Source organism: Amia ocellicauda, chromosome 16 (genome assembly GCF_036373705.1).
Source record: "Amia ocellicauda isolate fAmiCal2 chromosome 16, fAmiCal2.hap1, whole genome shotgun sequence".
NCBI classification, from domain to species: Eukaryota; Metazoa; Chordata; class Actinopteri; order Amiiformes; family Amiidae; genus Amia; species Amia ocellicauda.
In genome coordinates, this window is record NC_089865.1 from 29,774,985 (window position 1) to 29,800,847 (window position 25,863).

Below are 25,863 nucleotides of genomic sequence, written 5' to 3' on the forward strand. Positions count from 1 at the left end.
TTTTGTTCCGATAGCTTGACCTTAAATGGCCCTTATCACAAGATGTGCAGCTTCCACAGTAGGACTGTGGCAAACAAGTGAACATCCTATCCTTACCTATCCAAAAAGCTCTGGAGAGACCTTCATCCAGCATTGGGTACACAGGATCTAGATTCAGCTGGTGCTGGTAAATAAGTCTTAGCCTACATAGTATCCCCTATGATTGGAGAGGCTTTGGCTCTGTCATTTAGCTGACTAGACTTTCAGGATCAGTTCTCTAAAAAAAAAAAAAAAAGTCAGTTCAGGTCACTGGTATAATCACAAAACCACAGACAATTCTATATGATTTGTGCATGCTTCCAAAACTGGCCAGTCTTCAAACTTAAGGTCCTTTTTGGGGGGTGCCTGAATCACAGATGAACTTGTTGATTATAGGAAGGCACAAGGAGAACAGTGGTCCTCCCACAATCCAGCAATAGCTAGGGATATTGTTAAGCGAGACAGGACAGAGAAGCAAGCACAGAGAAAAGAGCCACAGCGATCAATAAGAGGGCTCAGGAACTTTATAATATTGTTTGGTAACCTATCAGGTCAAGCCCCTCAATTGGATAGCACACATTTACCCAAAACGTGCAAAAACACACTGCTGCGTTTTGGTTTTGCTGCATAGACATCTTTCTATATCTACCATGGCTAAAGCAGCAAATACCTCATTCTTCCTGTCACAAGGTCATTGATGGATGTTAATAGTCTTCCAAGAGCCACAGTCATTTAGAAACTTCTTAAGTTTTAATGCTACAGTTATTCTCTAGAGCACATTTAACCAATACAAGCAGACATACTTGTCTAAATGATTGATTTAATTCAATCATTGCAGAAGCACTCTTTTTACTTAATTATTTACATTTACATATGTAGCCTATATACACCGATCAGCTATAACATTATGAGCACTGACAGGTGAAGTGAATAACACTGATAATCTCGTTATAATGGCACCTGTCAGTGGGTGGGATATATTAGGCAGCAAGTGAACATTTTGTCCTCAAAGTTGATGTGTTAGAAGCAGGAAAAATGGGCAGCGTAAGGATCTGAGCGACTTTGACAAGGGCCAAATTGTGATGGCTAGACGACTGGGTCAGAGCATCTCCAAAACTGCTGCTCTTGTGGGGTGTTCCCGGTCTGCAGTGGTCAGTACCTATCAAAAGTGGTCCAAGGAAGGAAAAGCGGTGAACCGGCGACAGGATCATGGGCGGCCAAGGCTCATTGATGCACGTGGGGAGCAAAGGCTGGCCCGTGTGGTCCGATCCAACAGACGAGCTACTGTAGCTCAAATTGCTGAAAAAGTGAATGCTGGTTCTGATAGAAAGGTGTCGGAACACACAGTGCATCACAGTTTGTTGCGTATGGGGCTGCGTAGCCGCAGACCAGTCAGGGTGCCCATTGCTGACCCCTGTCCACTGCCGAAAGCACCTACAATGGGCACGTGAGCATCAGAACTGGACCACTGAGCAATGGAAGAAGGTGGCCTGGTCTGATGAATCACGAGTTCAAGGTGTTGACTTGGCCTCCAAATTCCCCAGATCTCAATCCAATCGAGCATCTGTGGGATGTGCTGGACAAACAAGTCCGATCCATGGAGGCCCCACCTCGCAACTTACAGGACTTCACAATAAAACAAGAAATTAAGAAGATTTTTTTTAATTTGCTGCTGTTCGAGGAACCGCTGCTGTAGGACTTGATTTTAACACTAATGGCCAAGGGCTGGGCTGGAAACAGTGATGCACTGCTTTACAGATAAGACTAGTTCCCAAGTTATCTTAAGAGGGTTTATCAGAAACCATAATGCTTCTCCAATGACGGAAAACTGAATAAGCCCAGGTTATCATTCATCTGATTTCCTGAAACGGCCCTGTTCTTTCATTACTGAATAGGTTAATATCTGATGTAGCCCGGTTCGAAATGAGATATTGTACTAACTATTCAAGAAATGGAGTACAGTTTCCCCACTGGAAAGGGAAGCACTGAAGTTATTACGGTACTGTATCAAACTGAACTAATACTGTCGGGAAACTTGGCAATTTCCATTTATCTGCTTTTAGCAGCTACAATGAGATTAAGGGAAGGGCCATTTGTCAAAGAAAATTAAGCTCTGTGTCTGGTTGCATTTCAGTGAGAAGCACTTATTTGAACCACCCTGAGAAGGAAGAAAGGACCCACAATTACCAAACTGTACTTCCTTAAATCAAAAACAATGACACTGATTGACCCAATATACACAAATGATGGGTAAAGATAAAATAATTAGGGCAGATGCATCTTGATGTCATTATACAAGAAATAAAAAATAATAATTATAAGTCATTTGCCCACTGGCTAGGACTGCCTTTTATGTTGCGTTTCTGAAGTCTCTGTGAGGTAACATTGGACTACACTGTACTGTAGTTTTACTGTCAATGCCAGTTTGCAAGGAAATGGCACACATTACACAGTCTATTGACAAAGCATGAATGGTCTACCAGTAGACTAGACTATACTAATAAATGGACATTTTATAATAAAGGTATTATTTTGGGAAAATTCATGGTTTGCCACTAATGTTTAAATGTAGCCCACAGACAACATCCAGCATTAGAATTTATATTTAAATGGTATCACTTCAGTTTTTCAAGTCAATAGCCCAAGAGCACGTCTCACAAGCAGCCCACACACTCCCACTACATAGCCAGCCATAAAACCTCCATAAAATGAAGTCTAAGCCTTTTTACATTAAAACTGAAGCCTTTTCCACTTCCTGGGGCATCTTGTGTGGCTATAAATGGGGAAAAAAAAACAAAAAAAAAATATACTGCAACACTTGCTGCAGATTGTAATTGTCAGAGAATGCTTACCATGAAAACAACCACCAAACATCAATAAAAAACAAGTCAATCATGGGTCCGTTTCCAAACCTGAAACTGTTTACCACCACTGGAGGGGACAGCACAGATCAACGAAGTGAATAAATCCTCAAGAATGCTGTTATCTTCCAGGTGCGAATCTGAACCCTCTGTGGAAGAACGGTTAGAGACGATGCTGTGACTAAGAGGGGGACGGGGAACGGACGTACCTCGGTGGCAGGCTGTCCCGGCTGCATGCTCCCCAGCTCCGAGGGCCGCAGCACCTTGTCGATGTCCAGTGAGTCCATGCTGGAGGCGGCCGAGTTGATGCTGGAGCGCGAGGAGTTGCTGATGGAGCGCACATCGTGGTCGCTCACGGTGCCCGCCGAGCCCGTCCGCCGGTGGTGGGAGGCCGGGGGCGGCAGGGAGGCCGGGGAGCTCTGGCGGGCCGCCTCGTCCATGCTGCGGGACGCCTTCTCCAGCTGGGCCGTGATATCGTCCAACGAGAAGTTGGAGGTCAGGGGCTTGTGCCCGCGCACCGTGGAGGAGGGCGAGGCTCGGGCGCTGCTGCTGCTGCTGCTACTGCCCCCACCACCGCTGCCCCCACCAACCTTGTTGCTGCCGCGCCCTGGGGGGGGCTTCTGCCGCACCTTGCCTTCCACCGTCAGGCCCGCCTTGGCTGTGCTGTTGGGTTTGGAGCCAATGGTGCTCAGCTCCTGTTCAATCGAGCACAGGTCAGCCATCAAGGCATCTAGGTCCACTGTGTCGCCTTGGTTTAAGGCCTCTGTAAAGAGAGCAAAATTAAACCCAAGTCAGGCTCCAAGTGCAGAGATCTTGAATCAGGTAGAGATGTGATTTTTTTCACCTTTGTTTCAAAAAGGTATTTTTGCTTCATTCTTTTTTTTTTTTTTTTTTTTCTTTTAGTATCATAAAAAAAAAGGTGTTACAAATGTGTCCTTAATGTATATTCTGGAACAAACTGACACTCGAACCTATTTAAAGCAAAATAAATAAATATGGATAAAAGCCCCAAGTGGATTAGATCCCACATCAATAAATTCACAAATTGGTTAGCATCAGTGCATTTATTAGCACATATTGTATACATTTATCATGTGTCACTCCATTGATTTCTCAATTATATCTTCTGCTACAAACTGTATTTTTAACAAAGTGATCTCTAAACACTAAGTTGCAATACTATTTTCGGCAGAGTATACCTCGAGTTGAAGACCTAAGCAACTGGCTCTAAAGCAAAGCAGGCGCTAACGTGTGACTTTGATCTCTGACCCCTGACCCCCATTTCAATTTAATCCGTCTATGGACAAAGCAGGTATAAGCCTGGTGAGAAAGCCCTGTGAAGATTATAGGAGCTCAGTCAGTGATCTTTATTAGGTGTAAGAGCGCTTTTACAGAGACTCCGTGCAGTGATGTCACACTTTTAAGCTGCTCTTGCAGACTCTGTCGGAAGTAATGCTCTTGGCAGGCAGGTTCAACTCTCCTATTGTATTTGTTCATGTGTATCATTTGCTGCCTTTTTATTTATGAATGAGAAAACATATGTTTTTACTCTTTTACTCAATATACTCTTGGGTTTATTATTTCCAGTCAGTGCTTGATTGCCGTCCAGATAGGAAATTCTAGTAAACTGAGCCACACAGAAATATTGAAATATGATGTTCAAGGAGCCTTTTTATAGACCTAGAGAAAAGGAAGGAACTGAAAGGGGACCTCACATTTGAAACGCACAAAAAGTATGGGTTACACTTTAGGAGTTGCAAATGACACTTTAAAAATGACCAATAAACACATCTAATAAGATAGATAATAAAGTTCTAACCCACGGGGAATACACTCACCATTCAGGTTGTACATGGAGAAGCGGTAGGAGAAGTTGGCCAAGTTGGTTTCTTGTCGGAGGGGTGATTTCCTCACTTTTTCTGGCTTTCCATCATCCAGGCTCTAGCAATGGAAGAAATCAAATAAGTCATTTAAGAAAACAAGAAATTAAACCCTAAAGGGAGCTTGATTTTAGTCTATATACCCACTGCTTAACCAGAGAAAGCAAGGTTTAGGATTGACTATCCTAATATTCAGATGACAGTATTGTTCCTGCTGTATTCAAAGTAAGGTGATGTCATCTTTTTTACATTTTAACTGATGCCTCTAAACACAATAACATTTTTAGGTTAGGCTTTTACAATTGCCATTTTTCTACTACATATGCTTTCATTTCTGAAAAGATAATGGTTACCTTTTTAAATGACAAAAAAAAATATATAATTTTATTAGCGGACACCCTTATCTAGGGAATAATGTGAAGAAATCAACACCTCAGTGTACCTCAGCCTTATAAATGGCATGCCACCCCCTGACATTGGACTAATCACTATCTACCCATCTCTGACCCATCTAATTTTAGACTGTAGTTGAGGAATGGGTAGCTTAAGTCCATTCCTGCAGGTCTTATTGATTTAATTTTCAATTATAAACTGATTAATATCTATAAACGACAGGTGATTTTACTTCTTACGAACATGATAAGTTCAATTAAATAATTAGGATCTGGGGTGGAACAAGAACCACAGGTCACAGTGGTCTTAATTTCTTGAATTGCTGATCCCTGATCTAGAACAGTGTGCCTATAAGGCCACCCCAGACCCATTTATTTTCCTAATCCACTCCACGCTATGTAAATGTTTATTCACTGGTGAGTCATCTTGGATAATGGTGCGAGACCAAAATATAAAAACTGATCAAACCTGCCTTTGAGCACCTTCGAATTGGTGTCAGTGTTTCAATAGATCAGCTCTACAAATGTCCAAATAAAACACATTGATGGGTCAGAGCAGAACAATATTTCCTTTTTGAGTATACAGTTACACAAAAACTCATACACCTGTCAAGGCAAATGATCAAATAAAAATTGTAGTGGGAAAAATGAATAAAGCTGACAGTGAAACAATGCGGGATATTTTAGACCTGTTAGTGGTAGATAAATGAGACTGTAAAAGGTTGATTCAGCCACTCCACAATCACATTAAAGATAAATCAAATGTGAGATGCTGATAACATTTTGCAGAAGATTGATAATGAAGGCTTTACATAATTAGAAAGTGGCAAAAAGATTTGTTTTCAGGGACACCATTAGAAGTTCACAGAAACCCCTCACACACATTTGTATACGGTGACTAGACAAGAGAACATTTAACACAGATAGGTCTGATTAATTATTGCACTCCAACAGCAGACTGGAGTCCCAGTAATAAAGGCAAATTTGTCAATCTGTAGAATCTAATTATGAAGTCACCCTAACATATGGGGCAGATTCATTTTAAGGACTTTTTTTCCATTAATCTCAATTTGAATAGGGGAGAAACCATTTCTTTATTTTTAAAATTCATATTAATTATATTCTATTTATATTGTTATTATAAGTAGACTATGGGTGAGATATTCAAAGACCACACACATTTAAGAAAGCCTTACATAACTAATAGCATTGAGAATGTGTATTAAAATTTCTTATTATAACAGTTGAAAGTGGAGGCAAATTAATTATTGAATTACAATTCCACACATCTTCTTCCCGATATATTTAATTGCCACGGCACACAATGGCAGACATAACTTCTCTCTGGGCAATAAATGGCACACAATTGGTGAGGCATTTGAAACAGTCCATTTGTGATGCGAAGCGTTTTACTTCCTATATTTTGCCCTGGTTTGAACCACAGAGCTTCTGCCTGCTCTGAGCAAGGACACCTAGTGATGTGTGCGATGGATGCCAATCAGATAGAGTACAGCTTTTCCGTTTAATTGCGGAGTCCTATTGTTTCGGCGGCCAAATGCCCGATGGGAGTCTCTTCCAGCTCACCTCTCCTCCATCTGGAGTCTAATTGTCAGACTGCTACTTTGCAATGTACCAATTCTGGCTCTCTTTATTGAAACCCCTGGCAAAAAATAATGATCCTGTGATTCTCAAGAATGATATCATGATATGATAGAATGGGTCCCCAGAGACGAAAAAAAGACACAGAAGACGACCATTTAAAAGATGGGAAGATAAAATAGTTTGTAAGTGTGACATGAAAAAGAGAAGCTATACATCGAAGTGAAACATCTCGGAGGCCTTCATCAAGCAGTGGATTGATATAGGCTGATGACGATGATGATGCAGAGACCGAGTTTAAAAGGGTCTGAGCCTCAAATGCATGAAACAGCAGCCTTATAAATAGCTTTTTAATTTTAAGTACACTCAGTCATACTATGCAATATTGTGTTCTTTTTTTTTCCCTTTTGCAATCAGACCATGATTGATGCTGAAGAGAAAGTAAAAGAAAGCTATAGGCAATACAAAAAACACTGAAATTGTTCTCAACATCTATTGTAGCTAGGCTTTGTACTTCCCAAAACACTACCTGTCTCTTATATGCCAGCTAATAAAACTCATAAAAGGAAAAATGAAATCAACTACTTGAAATTTGTTCTTAACAAGTCTTTATTTTCACTTGAACTATGTTATGGAGAAATACTCACTAGTTAATTACTATAACAGGTGCATTTCTTTGTATCACCTTATTGAAGTGAAAAGTGTGTCCTTTTAATGGATTAGGGTAAAGGATAGATAAATAGATAGCTAAATACATTACAAACTACACAGATTAAACCATACAAATAAACAAGAAATGTGCAATAATAGTTTGTTCTTGGAATGCTCACAGTATGTAATCAATATGGACAATATGAATCCTGGAATGAGCATTGTGTGTAATAAAGTGTGGGAGTATCTCTCGATGTGATGTTTTCAGTGACTGCAGCGATCATAATTGATAGAGTAAACCAGCTGAGTTTGAGACAATATCTATACTGCCAACATGCTGCCGGAGAGCCTGACAGAAGTGTAAAATTACTGCTGCTGGTGTCCTTCAAACAGCTCATTTAATTAATATTCACTCTTTGAGTCTATAACACACTGTATAGGATTCATTTACATATTTTTGTATCCAGTTTTTCCTCAACCATTCACCTTGGTGTATACGTTCCATTCTCTCATAATATACCGTCAGATTCCAGGTTGTGTTCAGTAATTCTCCAGACACTTGCATTTAATTTACAGTGTAGAGATTGTGGTTTTTCATTACTTTGCCAGCGTGTCTTGGAAGAGAAACACAGCTGCTCTATTTAATTTATTACAGTGACACTCTAAAAGGCAAACAAGCAGACTTAATTTTGTATGAATTTGAAGGCTGATAGGGAGGCTTCTAACAGCATTTGGCTCTAGAGCAAATGTCGCCCCTCGTTTTGTGGAAGTTACTATAACAGTTTAAAGATTCAAATTGAGCATGATAAAACAAAATGTTTTCCACTCCATTAATAATCCACTAAAGTGAAGTGGAATTTGTTCTGGAGTAGTGAAAAGGTGTAGTGAAAAGTATAAGTAGTGAAAAGGTGGCACCGATACAAAAAAAAAAACTTTGAACGGTCCAGATAGCTTATGAAAATTGGCATAGCATCTTACCTGTGTCAGTTTGTCAAGCTCCCCCAACCAAGCTCCAAACATCTTGTCCAAGTCTTGGTCTTCCTTGTCACTGTCCTCCTCCGCAGCATGATCCAGCTCCTCGTCGGACAGCTGCTCCATCTACAACATGACGAGGCAACCGTTATCACCTGGGTCAACCGCCTGAATGAGCAACACTTGCTTCCGGCCTACCTTTTACCTCTCCCATCCTCAATTAAACCCGATTAAACAAAGTCCTTCTCTTCTACCAGGTTTATTTTTTGGAGAGGATACATCCGGTCTGCTTTGGTGTACTGTCTGTGATTAAGTGATCAACTTTTTTTTTGTGTGTAAATTCTATGTAATTTGGTTCAAGTCTAAGTCTAAGAGTGAAGTCTAACGAAACGTGAAAGCTGGGGGATTTTGAAGCAGTCTACCTGGTGGTTTGGAGGCTTGTGGAGAAATGAGGCAGCCACTTTTGTTTTTTAAATTCAATTTCCCCCAGTGCATAGAAAACTTTAAGCTATTAAGGAATGCAAATGAAGCCGCACAAAGCTACCCAGAATGATACTTAAGTTCCCCTCCATCGCATCACATCTGCTAATTATTGCTCACAGTCACTCCGTCAGAAAATGACTGGGGACACTTTGTCACAGGTGGCAGAACCTCTACCTCAAACTTCAGTAATTAAAAACAAAGACGGGGACACTCGATTCCCTTGGGTGACATGCAACTGAATTAGGTCAGTCAAAGGCTGGTTTTCCATTACTGCTAAAATTAAAGAAAAACAATCCCTCTGTAGCAGGGATGAGATTAAGAGTCGACGATTGTATGACCTCTACACACACGTGGAATTATTCTTACTGAAGGTTACAATTGGGACTGCGTAAAACTGTAACAGATAGTGGTAGCAGCTCCGATTAAATTCAGAAAAAAATGACATGCGTTGAATCATTCAGATCAGCTCCTTGGGTTCCCCACAAAAGTAATTGTTTAACGGAGAGATATCATGCCCAGCTGGGATAATACAGCCTCCCAGATTATTTTGACTGATCATCAGGGCTTGAGAAGAATTTTCCTTCCTAATGAATCAAGACATAAGGTGAACCCACTACTTATCTCCAGTTCCCCTGCATTACATCGGGTACGTTGAATGAAACCAGATGGAAAATGTTACTGCTTCTGCTAGGAGGTCCAGCGGTTAAGTAGAAGACCACGGTACTACGCATTTTTCCTTGCTCGATCCCTGGATCTGCCACTGACTCAGTGTGTGTTGCCCTGAGGGAGTTACTTTACCTCCCTGTACTGCACCACTCAGGTTACACTACTATCCTATTGTCAGTGACACTGCTGAATGTACCGTACACCCTCTGGTCTCTGGAAGTTGGTAAATGCTGTTGTGTACTATTACTACATCATATGTCCTCCCTGTTATTGCAAACACTAGGCAAAGAGCTTTTGTGACTCATTGACTATTGCCAGAGTTTCTAACAGCAGCTTCTACATTCACATTTTGTTCTAACGGATGTTTCCAATTGGTCGTTTAGACTAAGCAAACAATTTAAAAGAAAACCCCAGACACAATCTTTCTACTGTTTTGTTTACAGTATGGATGCATGTCCAGTAAGAAATATTTCATCATCTTAATAGAATGGATTATAGAGGACATTCTTAAAAAAGGTTAGGGTACAATCTAAAATGTTTGATGGGTTTCTCCAATTTCATTTTATTCCAGTCATGTCCTTCGTGAAAAGGAAATTTGCAAGCACAAATAGAAAGGCATGGCAATTGAAGAACCATAAGCAGTCAATCATTACTGATATCTGTCAAGACTGGAAGTGAAATATCATACGGAGGTTTCAGATGGCCAAATACACGTTACATACTGTGTATCGTAGGTTCAAGAAAGGGAAAAAAAAACAAAAAAAACTTTGAAATATGATGGCAGGCTCAAAGCTTTGGAAGTTGATAGTCTTGATTCCCTCTGCATGTCTCAAAGGTGGGCGTGTCCTGTCCACACTTCACTGTGCCACCGTAAAGAGAAAAAAGTTCTGTTGAATTAACAGATTAAACCGCTGCAGGCTGACAGCCAAGTTTGTTATTAATGTCTTGTTTCCAGCTACCACTGTGGCTGGAGTGAATTTGTTTTAATGAAGCCAGGAGTAATGAGAAAGCATGCCAAGAAAATATTTTCAGGCTTGCTTTTTGAAACATTAGGAGAGATCATGGAGAATATTTGATTGCTGGTTGGTATATAAACCACAAAATATATTAACCTACATAGCCTTTCTTTCTGCACATAGCAATTGCAGAAACTCAGCATATTTGCATCTTGATGCACACATGGTATACATTACATCATATCCATTTGTATAAATCCAGTGGTGAACTGGCTCTGTCCAGCAGAGTCATCCAATCTCATTTCCAGAGAAACACAAAACCGAACAGATATGTTGTGTGGAGGAAACAAAAATGACTAATGCTAGTCCTGTGACATTAGTTACACAGCTACACCCGTACTTGCAACCGGTAAATGAACTCTTGAATTCAAACTCGATTCATGTAACAGCAGTTTGACACAGGGAATAGTATGTAAACCAGAACTAAACAAACAGAAAAACTACACAAACGAAGGATGAAGATAATTTGTCACTCATTTCTGTGGTATTCTCTACTCTTTGCAGAAAAAAAAGTCTGTTGCGGAATTAAAGATGCATTAGGATTAATGAGAAGTACTAATTAGAAATTAAGGTTTCAGCTCCCCACCTCATTTATCTGTGGTCAGTGAGACATTGGTGACTGGAAGTAATTCAATTATGAATCAGCATTTTCAGGTTGCCTCAGGCGGCCTTGGTGCATTTTCAAACAGTCAGCAGAATTGCATGTCAGACACCCAGTATAACAGTCTGCAGGATCTTATAATGTCAGAGTCACAGATATCTGCATTTAAAAAAAAAGTTACAAAAAGCAATTAATAAAATTAAGTGAAGATACCTTTACATTTCAGGTAAAAAACAAACAAGACCACCTAACAAATTCATGAGTAAAAAAAACTGGTGAAGTAGCTACAGTCAGGACAAAATTACTTGTGGTTTCAATGGTCTACCAAGCTACGAGAAAGATGATATCAAATGTAATCTCATACACTATGAACCCTGATACAACTACATATAAGCGTTTCGGCAGCACAATACTGTTGTATAACAAAGACAAAAGATGCGTTACAGTATGCTTTGGAATTGGATTTAAAAGGTTTAGTTACCAGTATCCCTTCAGTCTTCAGATCCCCCAGAGAAACAAGCACAAGTTCAGAATTGCCTGAACTCACCTGCAACTGGGGAGCAATCTAAATCTTTTCAAGTAGACTCAAACACGTACAAGTGCTATATCGCAAGTTGAAGCAAACTAGGCCCACGAATCGAATGATGGAGGTCGCTTATGAACTCCTGAACCCCTGTGGAATTGCTACCTCCAGAACAAAAGCAATCTGCAGCTGTTGTAACTTAACATGTAAAAGCTGTGACGGGGGATATTTCACTGTAAGCCCCAGTGATGGACAACATCCCCCCATTATATTGGGCATTTGTATTTTAAATTAAAGGGAAGATGGTCTTGCGTTTTAACTTAAGCAGCTTAGGTTATGATCAAGAAATTACAGGAATACTGCTTATACTTATTGCACAACAGTGCAAACTTATGCTAATACAGATTTGCTTCACGGCAATCTTTATTTTTATGTTAATGTGTATCACGATAATTAAAATATAAATCATGCATGTTCTGTCAATTGAAAATAAAGCAACATTGTGATGTTAATTCAAATTTTGAAGTGAAGATTTCTCATTGCACAAACCGTCTAGTCAAAGTAAATGAAGATAATGATTTTAAATATGATTTTAATTGTTCACAATAGTAATATTACTGCCAGGGGATGCAGGAATCCAGGGGACATGACATTCATAGATTTATTGCAACATGCACTATTATAACGGTGGTTTTGGAGAATAGCATTCAACACATATTGAGAAACAATTAAATGTCTCAAACTGATCAATGCATTGCTGGCACTCTTCTGTATGCATTGTCCATGAGGTTTACATTAAGACAATGAGGAGCCACCAAAAGCATCTTCTCTTTTATGCGGTGTCTGCTTTAGTAATCACCACCCAACAGAAACTATTATTTATTCGATCTATTACGACTCTCCGTTGTTCCAGCAATGAGATTAAAATCGCTCCAAATTTCTTTCAGATCCACATAAGGAGGTTAAACATGGCTAAGCCTTGCATTATAAGTGGCTGGCGGTCTGCTCTCGTATTTGGCAATGGATCAGCGCCCTCTTGTGAAGAAAATTATAACCTCTCCATAGCACTGAACACATTGGGTTTTAGTTTAGTTTTTTCACTCCGTAATGCAGGTAAAACCAAAAATAAAATGAAGAAATGTACATAGATGTAAAAAGCAAAAAGTTCATTCGAGTATGAATGAGTATGTCCATTTTCGTAAAACAAATGACGGGGTTTTGCGTGTATCATGTGATCTGCTGGCTCCTATCCGCTATTTGTTGCAGCGGCTGCGATTCTGTTTTGTAATGAGACCGTTCCACAATACTCCCTTCAGAAGAGTCTAGTCAAGAGCAGATGGCAAAGAAACCTGCAGGGGAAGCACACTGCTGCTGGGTGGGACAGTAGAGAGAATGCAAAGTTGGATTCAATAAGTGGTTAAATATGGATTTTAACCTGGGCACCAGCAGGATTAATTGCTCAGGGTGGGAGCTTAAATGTGAATGGCCTACAAGGACAGCTTCTCCAAGAGAATGGCAAGAAACAAAATGTCTAATGCCCAGAGCGCCTTCACTGTTCCTCCCAGTTTCTTATTCATACCCCTGTTTTTAGCAGAAAAGATTGTCACAACGGCAAATCTACCCAGTCACACCTGATGATCATGCACAACACAACAGCACAGGGAATGAGGTAAAAAGCCAAGGAAGAACCTGGTATAAAACTTGTCCTTTAATAATTAATTGATGGAACAGAAACGCTCACCCTTCCTAACTCGACTGGGTCCATACATTACACATTAGGCTTCTGATGCTTTTACATCTTAAGACATGAAGGCAACATTTTTTAGAGAGGAATGCATTCAACATCAAACTTTCTGTAATATAATGCACATGTAAAATACACACACAAACTAATCTGTTAATCCTACACAATATACTCCAAATAACTTGTTCTTGAGCCACTCTTATGGTCTAAGCTCCCTGCAAAGCTGCTGTACCAGTCTGTGTGAGCTTCTTGCAGGTCAGCTGCTGAAATTTAAGCAGTCTGCCAGACAGGGGCCTCAGGACAGCCAAGTACAGTATGGCGTCTTTTTAGCAGGTCTCCTTATTCAGGCTTTGATCTCTGCATCTGCTTAACCCAAGACAATTCTGCTGCTCTGCAGTCTAACGGAGTCTCTGCAGCACATATCGCAATAGCAGCTCTCAGACTGACACCCCATGACTGAGAGAAATGGAGACGACTCCTGCACCAACCAGCCGCCTGGACCATTTTCTGTTCACTCTACAGTAACCAAGTTAACATTAAGAACGAGTCCTTATCTAAACGAACACCCTGTGAAAGATCAGCCAGCATTTTCCCCTCAGACTGGGCAGCACTACGTGGCACACATGATGGGCCCACACTTGCCTTGGCATCACTTGGTTGAACTCAAAACGAATCTCCCAGCAGGAGGTCTCAATTCTGCAAAGATTTGACAAAGGATGGGCACCTCTACAGCACAGTCTCAGAATGAGAGGTAGCACCAGGTGGAAAGCCACACCGCCATTTGATACCAAGTTATTTTACAGGATGATCAAAAATGGAATTCCTCCCCAAGATAATTAAATTTAAACCGTAGGTCACTTCGGTCAAAGCTCTTTGTTCTGATCGAAGCAAACCAACGTAGCTGGAGACGGGCACAGGCTTGTGAGTTACTGGAGATACAGCATTAGTGTTGGCAAACTTGTAGGACACAGGCGGCAATTGCCATTTTATTTTTCTTAGCAAGGAAAAAATAATGACTAGGTGTTTCAAAGAGGGGCAGACCCTCACTGTGTTTCAATATGAATCTCCTCCACGAGCTCTATAAAGCCCTATGCTTCTCGCGTTCTTGATGGTAGCCCTCGTCTGTAACCCTACATCTTGACAGCATTTAGCTTTCACCGTGCAGGATGTAGGAAGTCTCTTACTGTACTTGTGTAAATTGGAATTTGTAAAATGTATTTTGAATTGCTGTTTTAGCCAAATTTAATTTGTAATGATTGATGCCTTGTACTTCTCTGTATTTTTGCACTTTGTTTTCACTTATGTTGTAAGTCACCCTGGATAAGGGTGTCTGCCAAGAAATAAAAAATAATAATAATATAAAGCTCATCAACAACTAGACGGGCAGACAGCTCTTGCACAATTAAATGTCAGACGCACATTTCTGCATAATGTGGTGCCCTTGAAATATTCCTTCAGATTTGGTAACGAGAGTGGGGAGAAGATGATGAAAAGCGAGTCTTATACATTTCCAAATGAAATGCGGTATGCCGTTTACTGCTTTCCAAATTACAATGCGGAAGAAAGTCATTGCTAATCTCATTTAATCTATTTCTACTCTACCTGCAGGGCCAATAACAATCCCAAAAGCAATTTACTCCCAGCTCCTTTGGAAGCACTTCATAGTTTTGTTTCAAAGGTGACATTAATGGTACATTTGCAGTAACAAAAATCACCCCAGCACATTTAATTTCTTTAAGTGGCATTTGTTTATCTCCATGTCCCAGTTAGCCCCTTTTATTAAATTACAGTGCTTCAATACTATACCATTTTGTAAACAAATGCAACAGGGATATATCAATCATGCTGAGGATTGTGTCGAGTTCCTGCGACATAATTAGACATTCAATTCCACAGTAATCCTAAGAGGAAGTAAAATACTATTAAACAATACCAAGTATGTTTAGTAAAATAATGAGCAAAACCTTAACAGATTTGCAACAGAGGACCATATTCAGAAAATTAGGTCTGAAATTTAAGTTTTCAGCACATGATTCTTGCTTTTAATCAGCAAATAACTATACTACTCTAAGAAAAGGTTAAAGCTCTTGTCAGGACTAGCTATCTGAAAGACATTTGAACTAGAATGATTTAAAAACAGGTGAAACCGTACAACAATGTAGCAAGTATATTGTAAATATATAATATATAATGACCCAAAGAGTCAGGAATGAGTATTACTCACAGTTGTATAAATCAATAGACAGGAAATTTCTCTGCAATGTCACAAGGACACTGGATTGGCGGGAGATTGTGCTTCCAAAGCCAGCTGAGGCCTAATGTTTTCTCCTAGAGATGACAGAACTGCACGGTTTATGAGGCAGTTTGACTCTTTGTTGTTACAGACTGAAAATGTGTCCTCTCTTCCTTTGCCTCACTCTCTCTCTAGCAGTATGTGACTGCAGTTCATGTGAATGACAACTTATTTGAGAGACCTGTCTTGAAGTACATCCTCCAAGGAGACTATCAAAACAATGCACCTCTATTAGACAGACTTTTCAACTGGAGTTCAGACTAGAACTAGAAGACAACATATAATATGACACTGATTCAAAAGCCAGAGAGACGTGCTCATCTGTTATCGGTCAATAGACAAATCATCTTGAGGTTCAGTTGAGCTTCTGTCTTGTCACACCAACGCTGGGTGGCAGCTCTCCCGGATCAACTTGGAAAAGAACATTTCGAAGGCTCAGCCAATGTTGTGACTGGGAAAATCTCTGTCAATGCCCTGGCAGATTCTACACAAAGACAACCACGTGGCTGTATTCAATCTCTGGGCCCTGCAAGTGCAGGTGTTTCTCCAGCTAAGCTTCAGTGTTTCACAAACTGAAGGAGAAGGAAGGATTTACTAGAGGGTTTAAGACATGCAAGTGAAAAATCTCATCTCAGAATGGTATGTTTTTAATCAGCTTTACACAGAGTCATTTGTTGGAGGCTGTTCACGAGTAAGGAACATATACATTCCCTAGTCCTTACATAAATGGAAGTCCATTTCTCATTCATATGTTTGGATGATGAAGAGTTTGTGCACTCTGTCCTGACTGTCTAGTTTCTGCTGCCAAGCCAAAGTCTATACAGTCTGTGGAATTCTGTTTCTTGTTATATTCTTGTCATGTAACCTACATTAGGTGCTGACGTGGCCCTATTGACGTGACTGTCAGCTGCAGAGTTTATGTTAATTACAATTCCTACAGCAGAACCATCTTCCCTGATCCTGAAACTGCAGCATCTTCTACATGTAAGAGTCGTTATGCTTTTTTCATGACTGACCCAATTCTTAGCCACAGATGGCTGCAATATAAATGAATTAATAAAATGACATCAAGCAAAGTAGGGCAATTCACACAGACATCTGACAGTTTGTTACATTTCAAAACACATGGAGTCTTTCAATTCAATTATATACAGTATATCAGTATATATAATAAAAGAAGGCTGGAGAAGGAATGGAGAACGTTCCTGTAAACATTTTCAGTGTTTCAAAATTAAATGCCAGATAAATGGAAATGTCTTCTTCCATCAAGTGAGGAGACAAAAAAGATCTGAAGAACTATAGGCTCGATCAGTCTACTTTCCATTGCATATAAAGTATTTACAAAAGTATTAACACATCGCCATGTCAGCAATATGCTGCTACAGTCACAAATAAAGTTCACAACAATAAAAAAATAAAAATAAAAAATAACAAAATGGCACCAGCGATGTTATAATGAAATATGATGGATATACTAATGCCTTGCTCCCCCAGGATGTTTATATCATAAGGCACCAGTAGCTCAAGATTGTAGAGGAAGGGAGGGGGTCAATATATTGTTTTGAGTGGTTAATGTATGGCTTTGTAGCTGCTGAACAGGCTAGGGAAAAAGGCTCCCTGCAGTTGCCCTACAAACCATGCAAGAAAAACACTGAAGAGAGCAGAGCACCCCCTGGTGTCACACAAACAGAGGCATCACTTATAGAGGCTACACACTTCCCTCCTGATGCCTGGGGACAGAGACGGATGGGAAAATTTAAAAAAAAAATAACTACACAGTCAGCTCTCTGGCTCCTGGCCTGCTATCGCTCTAGTCTAGAGGGGGAAAAAAAAATTGCAAACTCACCTCACACTTCCCTCAGATGGTGCCCTATGGTGCAGTATCCTCCTGGAAAACAGCCCAAGACAGGCCCACCACAGAAATCTCTCTCCACACTCGAGGATGAGCCAAGCCAGAAACGGCTCAAGAGGAGGACGCAGCTCAGTCACGGAGAAAAATGATTTCCGGCCAGATATCCTTCTAAACCCCTCAAAAGAATAAAAGTGCATGGTATCCTCGGCACATCCTCACCAAGCACCGGATAGACAGAGCTTACTGTAATACCGGACAGAGGATGGGGCATTAAACTACTATGATTAATATTCATAATAGTATACTGAAGATTCATATATGTATAAATCTGCCCAAAAGTGGCCCAGTAGGCTTAATTACAACGGCTAGACTGTTTTCAGTTTTGCAGCTTTGCAATTTAAAGTTTTTTTGTTGTTGTTGTTCATTTTGGTTTTGGTTTTAATTAATGCCATTGCTGAAACCTTTGTGCAACTTATGAAACACAGAACCACATGTTCAGACTCACACAAGACCTACCCACATACCACTGGATACTGATGCAGTATAAGGGGATTGGGGGGGCAGGGGTTCAGCTTTATTTCAGTCATCAAGCGACTGGATTACTTGGACAAATGTAACACCTCTCGCTCAATCTTTAAACATTATTGTAGTTTCTATTCCGTCAATAAACTCTACCTTTAATATCAGCTGTAGAACAACTTGAAGATATAACAATCTCTCTAACTGGGACACAAACCAAATAAGCGAGCTAAGGGCAGTTGGGAGGACAAAACCAAACAATTCTCAAATTACTGAATGTGGATTTTCTCCCGTTTTAGATTCACAAGCTCAGACACCTATCTACTATACCTCCAGATAGATAATTTTACAGTGCAGGTCTACACACTTACTATGACTTCTACACTACGAACTATGTGCAACTTTGTGCATCCCTCCCCTCCCTTCAGATGAAAGTTAAAATGAGGGCTTTTGTGTTTGTGACGGGCCCAGCGCTGGGTAATTATGTGAATCCATTCCAAAACACATCGGAGCTGCTGCAGTGAAGTCAGCTAGTTCTTTGTAAGGCAGGTTATGTAATAATGAGACACAGCCAAGAGCAGGAGATGAAAGGGGAAACTGGGGCAGAAAAAATGGTCTTCACTGGTGGATCATCATCAAGTGATGCTGCCCAGGCCCGTGAAAGAGCCCAACAACGCTCGCCCTTACCTCATCTGAAAAGGAGAGCTCTGAATTAATTCATAACTGTTCCACAAAAACAGGTTCCTAATGAACACACCAGACGGCTTTAGTCTAATTGCGATGCAGGATTTCTTCATCCCGAATTCCTATTTATAGTCGTTTCGTTTTTGCGTCTCAGATCTAACCAATACTTGCATTGCAGTTATAAAGTGCCTTTGATCTGAGGTAGCTAAAGCAGATAACAAACATAAGTAGAAGAATAACAATAATAAATAAATAGATCAGTTTGGGAACTCTGCTTTCTAATAGATGAAGGAGCCAAACTTTAGCACATATTTAATTCCATTGTAATTAAGCTGTGAAGATATCTTGAATTCATAATGGACTAAAAGTGAAGTAAGCTTATATTCCTGGCACATTTCAGTCATACAGGTATAATGCTTGTTTGTCTATTTTGCTAGGCCCCTTTGTCTTTTGTAAATTCAGTACTATTGGTGAGAAATGTATCTTTGTGGTTACTAAAATCCATCCGTTGTCCAGGGATTTGCCCCCGCAAAAAAAAAAAATCCCTTCATGCAGTTAGGAACTGGACGTGGTATTTTCAGTGGTTAAAATTGTGTGCTATTCAATTCTATAGTTATTTAGTTATTTTTCTCTTGTAAGCTTTAAAGGCCAAGAAAAACAGTTTGTACAGAGGAATTTAAAGGATGATAAAAGCCAGCTGGCTAGTTCACCTTTTAACCCTGTCCGTGAGGTCAAATATCCACCCCCTTCCCCGTTCTTGGCCTGCGCTCATTCCAAAACGGCTCTGGAGGACAGCGAGCAAAACAGTCCTTCTAGAGACCAATTCAAACAGCCTGCAGAGTAAATTAAAGACTGGTTTAGGTGCTGTGTTGCAATTACAATTGCGGTATTACTGAACCAGTGATTTGAGATGCTTGTTGCTAGGGTGTGGGCCTGAGAAACTTTAGAGAAGAGGTGGAGGAGAAAACAGGAAAAAGTTAACAGTTTGTTACTCTCAGAACCAGCACTTAGCTTAAAATTGATGACGCAATGCTTTGCCAGTTAGGACATGGTAAAGTGCACACACACAAATGTACACACTTCTATATAAATACAAATTGGTTTAAGATCACAGTTTCAAAGCCAAATAAGGCCGTCAATGCATGCGATCAAGTGAATATTATTTAGGTGGGGAATCAGCTTGTAGTTATTGTGAATACCTACTCACTCCTAGCACCTTGCAATGATCAAAAGCTTCATAAAATATGCTTAATTTACATCCATTGTTGCATTCTGCATCACTCAAAAAGAAAAATGTATTGTAGTTCAAGGTTGTTCTGGGGTTTGTAACTTATTGGCGACAAACGTGTGTCTGTCAATCGGACACATGCATTTGGCACGAAATGATGATGCACGCCTGTGGTTGGTTCGTCATGGAGGCGGGGGTGGGATTCTGAATAAAGCATCAGTCATTTCACGTCTCTGCCCTGTCGCTCCTCTCCAATACAGAATACTTCATTTAACCTCCAATTAAAAAACTAACTATACAGTATTTAAATTATCCTAGGTTGTCTCGCTCGGTCTTTTATTCGCCAGCCACACTTTTGCTCTAATTTCTAATTCAGACTAAATCCTGCCCCCCCCTCAAGGCTATGTGTCTATCACACTGCTCTCCATACAAACCAGTTCTCTGCCATTGATGGTCAGATAGGGACAAGAAAATAATGTGAATGTTAGCCGAGTGTTTGGTTTCTCTCTCAGACATTTGAAACAAGAGCGGGTCAGTTGAACAAAGTGTCTTTGGTTACAGTAGAATTTCAGTGATGATACACAAACAGATGTTTCTGTCAATCAACTAGGGATGGGAATTGCAAGGTACCTCACGATACAATATCACGATACTTATATGCCGATACGATGTGTTGCGATTTTCAAGTTCCTCGCAGTTCTATGTGCATTGCTATTTGATATTGCAAATTATTGCTTCTTTTCATAATTGAACCACTGCAAACAGTTCAAATCGATTTGTGGAGACTGAGGATCCATTTTAATATAGTCAAAAATAATATTGCGATACTACACTATTGATTTTTTCCCCCATCCCTACAATCAACCCAGGATCTATCTTTAACATACGTTATAAAAAGTCAGTGACGGATTGTACAGTAAGATACGATCAGCAACTAAACAAAAACCTGCATCTCTGTTGGTAACTGGTGGCTACTCCACTCAAAACACCTTTAAGAAAACATGGGAAATATTACCAAGATTCCCTCAGCTTTACATACGGTACCCATGGTAGATTTATTCCACCATGTACTGCTGCTGAAACACAGCGATCAGTCACCATTTCCTTTTCTAATGATCATGGAGAGAGGGTTGAAAACCAGCAGTCACATTATGGGAACCAGTCCAAGCAGCTTTCAAATAGATCTGAACAGGAAATGTTGTGGATGTATTGAATTCTTAATTTCCCCTCACAGGGTCTTTATGTAACAGCAGCCAGCGATCCCCATAGACTTCATTACACATGATGAAGAAAGAAAAGTGGGGGGGGGCTTAAAGTAATGCATTACATCATAACTGAAAGAAAAAGAGCTGGGGGGGTAAAAAAAGACTACATTAGGTAGCTTTCGTTATCAAATGTATTGATTTTGGTACACAAGTAGAAATGTGAAAATAAAATAGTTCAGAAGTAAAACAAGAAGAAACAAAACTCTTAAGAATTAGTTTAGATAAAAACTAATACAGAATATTAATTTGAACATCGAAAATCACATTGGGAAATCTCATCCCCTTCAGCATATTGTGGGGTCAATAGCAATCTACTATAATACAAGACAGATATTATACATGAGAGTTTAAGTAAAAGTAACTAGATTTACTTCGGTGAAGACGACGCGGCCTGGCTTTGCCGTTCGCATCACAATCAATAGAAAACAACTAGAAAATGAATGACTGCTTCTATTCTGCATTGAAACACAAGCTGGGTCAAGCAAAGTAAATCTCAGGCATGCAGAGAAACTACATTTTGGCAACTGGTAACCTGTAGCGAACAAGTTTTAACACACTTTGGTTTCTAAGTGCCTTCTAGTGTCTTAACACTGGGAAATCAGGGAGCGTCTGCACTGGTAACTACAGTTTACAAGCTTTGCAATGGCGCCATGTTTGTTTCCCCCCCCCCTTCAGAGATGAATCATATCAGTAAGCAATAGAACATTTTCATGGGACTAAAGTGCACTTGGCAACACTTCAAGCTCTACAAAACACTGTCCTTATCAGCTTCCTACAATGTTGCCGCTGTCAGATCCTGGTACATTTCCATTAGACTGCTGCTCTTACGCTGGCATAAGCGAAGTCTGAGGGGATCTGCACTAACCCTCTGACCCACAGCATGGCAAAAGTCACCAGGCCCGGCTTCTAGTGTGTTCAGAGATTATTGCCTTGGAAATCACAGTGGTCATGGTCCTCTTCAAACTCATTGACGTCTCTAAGTGAGCTGTGAGAACCAAGACACTCCTATCTAGGCCAGCTCTGCCAATAGTTTTTTTCCAGGGTGGTTTGTTTAGATTCCTCTGCAATCTGAAAAGCTGTTTTCACCCTTTTCCTTAATGCTAAAATCAAGTGACCCACCATCGCCATTCGTTAAATCTAGACTGGCTCGTGTCGATTAATTTGGACAACATAAAGCTTGAGGATCGGTGACAAATGTAAGCTATATTAAATTAGGGCTTTGTCAGCATTAATTTGTCATTGTTTCCCTTCCCTCTGCTTCAAGTATGATGGCTGGCCAAGCGAGCAGATTGAGCTGGAGTAACTACAGTTTAACGCCAGTGAAGAAGCGATGTCTCTGGTTCTTCCTGGATGCAGCTGAAGGGACACGGAGGCATCATTAAGGCAGTATCATTTATCACCCAGTTTCGCCCCAACTGCATCAATTGGTTAGCACTATGCTTTTGATTGGGCAGTTTTTAATGCAACTTTTCATTTCCTTCCATCAAGGCCTATTTTGTCTCGCCACCTGCTTGATGCTGATGGGAATAAAGCAAGCAGTCTTTCGGTACTGGCAGCACTTAATACAGACCGATCCGAATTACAGCAAGTGTCAATTGCTCAGAGGAAGTGCCAGAAACAAACAGCTTGATCGTCCTTTTCAGAGCAGAGAGATTAACTTGTACTTCTCATGGGGATCAACTTCACTGTCACGTCATATACTCTATTGCCACAGCCTCCCAGAAAGCCATGGAGTTTCTTCACTTATTTGGGCGCAGTAGGAAGGTATGCAAAAAACCTTTCATGTGAAATGACTGAAGATGGCAGGGAGAGCCATGGTGTGTTAAAATCCTTATTCTTTAACAGTGGTATGTGAAAATGAGAAAAAAGTTGAGAGAACACATACAAATGGGACCATGAACAAGAAAGCTATGGTTGTCCTGTTGGAAGTGGGAACAAACTGATGCTAATATGCAGAGCAAACAATACAAGTTTGCTACATATTGTACTTACATGTTGTAACGTGTAAAGCTTGCAAGTGCCAATCCTGTAAAAGGTTGCCCACTGCTTATGCAAATGTTTCCAAGGATTTGACATATTCCTGCATTTTTTCACTGGAAAACAGATTGTTTTAAGACTGCAAAAAGTTACTACACAGCAGAGATTGTGTTTTTGTGCAGCATTTCTGGGTCACAGTATTTTCCAAAGTTTGCTTGGTAAACTCTGGCTTTTCATGTGTATTTAAATTTGCAATGTAAAGCAAGACATATCGCTAGATGTCTCCTAAATAATTTAATCCCCTTGTGATATAAAACAAACACAATGCGTTAAATAAGAGGTTGATATACCACTTATTTAAGGTAAAAGCAATGAGTTTAAGACCGTCACATATGAAGTTCAAGTTGGTCAATGCTGAAACCAAGATTTAAAAAAAAAAAAAAAAAAAACTCTTGCAAAAGCTTTTAGGTTTCTTTTCTAAATATATACAAATGCAACAAGTACAATATTAATCTGGAGGGTTCATAATGTGAATAAAAAAAAAAAAAAAAAATGGGGTCCAGGTCTCCTGCAACTGTTCTTGATAGTATTTCTTTGCATGTCCATCATACCACATAATGTACAGCTCAGAGGAAATACATATATCAGAATTGGTCTGATTTGGCATGTGATCCTTTAACACGTCAATACTTTGCTTACTTCACCCCTTTGTATTACTGCTGTACCTCTGTGCCATCTAGTTTAATTCTTAAACCCTGTGTGCATTTAAAAACCTACACATGCACTAAAGGAATCAAAACTAATGTTTGCCAAAGAACAGATTTGCAAGAACTATATGCAATTGATTATCCTAAAAGCGCAAGTCCCAGGGCTCCGAGTTTCACAGTACATGCAGAAATTCTGAAACTTCCAACAGATAAATTAAAACAGAGAAGCTGGGAATGAGGCCAAAACCGTCCTCTTGTGGATGTAGGATGGATTATTATGGGGCTGGCAATCAGAAAAAAGTAGATAGCCTCAACACTCTCCCAGCTGTGATATAGTGGGTAACTGTTGATTTTCACTTTTTTGAAAGAAGGTTTACAGACTAGGTAGACCATAGAAGGTTGAGAGAACTTTATTTTCTCTTATTGCTGGCGTGAGCCCACATCACACTGTGTACATTGTACAAAAGTCATAACAGTAACCATATAGGGTCTGCGTTTTACCAGACTTGGGATTAAATTAACATGAAGATTGACTGCACCACAATGGCTATATTTATCATTGGTATTGCAATTCAATAACTCATTTAACCTAGCCCCTGATCTTAGGTATTTTTAAAAAGTTATAATTAGAGGAGCATTTGTAGTCATAATTAAAGTTCCAGAGTTGCTGTTTGGAGTTACAGGTCCAAATATGTTGCAGTAATGCTAATTATTTACACATTTTACTGTAAAGTAATAAACACAAAAATATAAATGGGTATAATAATAAAGGCAATCATCTTTCAAATTACTCGCATCATGAATTACTTTGAATAGAATTATGGGTCTGTGTCATGGTTGAACTACAATTACAATTATCAAGTACATAATTACTATAATAACTGGGTTCTAATCTACTTTCTATGGAAATAAAGCATCACAGAGGTAGCAAATTTTTTGACAATTCAGTCTTGCTCATTTTAAACATCCTGAGCCGTTGAAGAACTATAAAAAAAAAAAAAACATCCAGTGACTTCTTCAAAACCCCCAAAGTGACAGAACAAAACTGTGTGACCAGTACTTAATGGATTCTGTGTTGAAGTGTTTCCAAACCTTTGTCGAGTAGAAAACAGGACTGCTACCATTAAGTAAGCTTGACAAATTCATAAATCAATGTCTGGCAAATCAATAAACTAATTAGGTATCCTTATCCAAATAAAGAACAAACAGTTGGCCTCTAATAGGTCAAAAGACCTTTAAAAACTGGTAAAAAGGCAAACCATGGACCCATTTATCCATCAATATTTGCTGTAGACATGTATGCCATGTCACATTTGTATAGGGTAATATGTTGTCAAAAAAAGGCAGCAAACAAAAGCCTCTGAAATTGCATGGTGAAAAAAAAGTGATCAGGGTATTTTGATGAACTTGCATTGACTTGCACAAAATTCTCATCACACCCATTCAGAATGCTCTAGAAGAGTAAAAATACATTGTTTTAATTGCAACTGCAAATCCCAGCCCTGGCGTTGCAATTGAGAAAAGATACCACATAACAACAGTGTAATTGCTTGTCGTCTTCCAGAATAGCTCATTTACAGTCAAATAATTGCAGTGGAATTGACCCGTTTGGCCTTACGAACTAGCCTACTCTCTCCTTGGCAGAGCTGCTGCTTCCTGTGCACACACCCCCTCCATGGCAGATAATGATGGCCTTGAAGCCTAGGAGGTCAGCAGAAACGAGCTTTACCATCTAAATGTTCCCCTGTATCCAAGGCAGATGTTGTTGTGCTCAATGCAAATGTAATCTCATGCCCGCAGTCCGAGTGACAGGCCCAGGCAGTGCTGCAGCAGAGGCTGATGGGAGAGATGGAATGGGCTGTCAGCAGAAAGGATGCTGGAGAGTGGATGCTAAATGAATTAGGAGATGTAATTTCCTCTATAAAGAAAACC

At 39.9% G+C, this 25,863-nt stretch overlaps 1 protein-coding gene across 7 annotated transcripts in view; it reads right to left on the reverse strand.

Annotated features, from left to right (window-relative positions):
* Positions 1-25,863, reverse strand: part of raph1a (Ras association (RalGDS/AF-6) and pleckstrin homology domains 1a) — a 131,268-nt gene that overhangs the window by 54,929 nt on the left and 50,476 nt on the right. For all 7 annotated transcript variants that reach the window (XM_066688380.1, XM_066688381.1, XM_066688383.1 and 4 more), the window contains 3 exons: positions 8,380-8,499; positions 4,718-4,820; positions 3,089-3,642 (listed from right to left, as the gene is read on the reverse strand). In XM_066688380.1, coding sequence (XP_066544477.1) covers positions 3,089-3,642; positions 4,718-4,820; positions 8,380-8,499 — 777 coding nt within the window. The remainder of the gene's footprint in view (positions 1-3,088; positions 3,643-4,717; positions 4,821-8,379; positions 8,500-25,863) is intronic.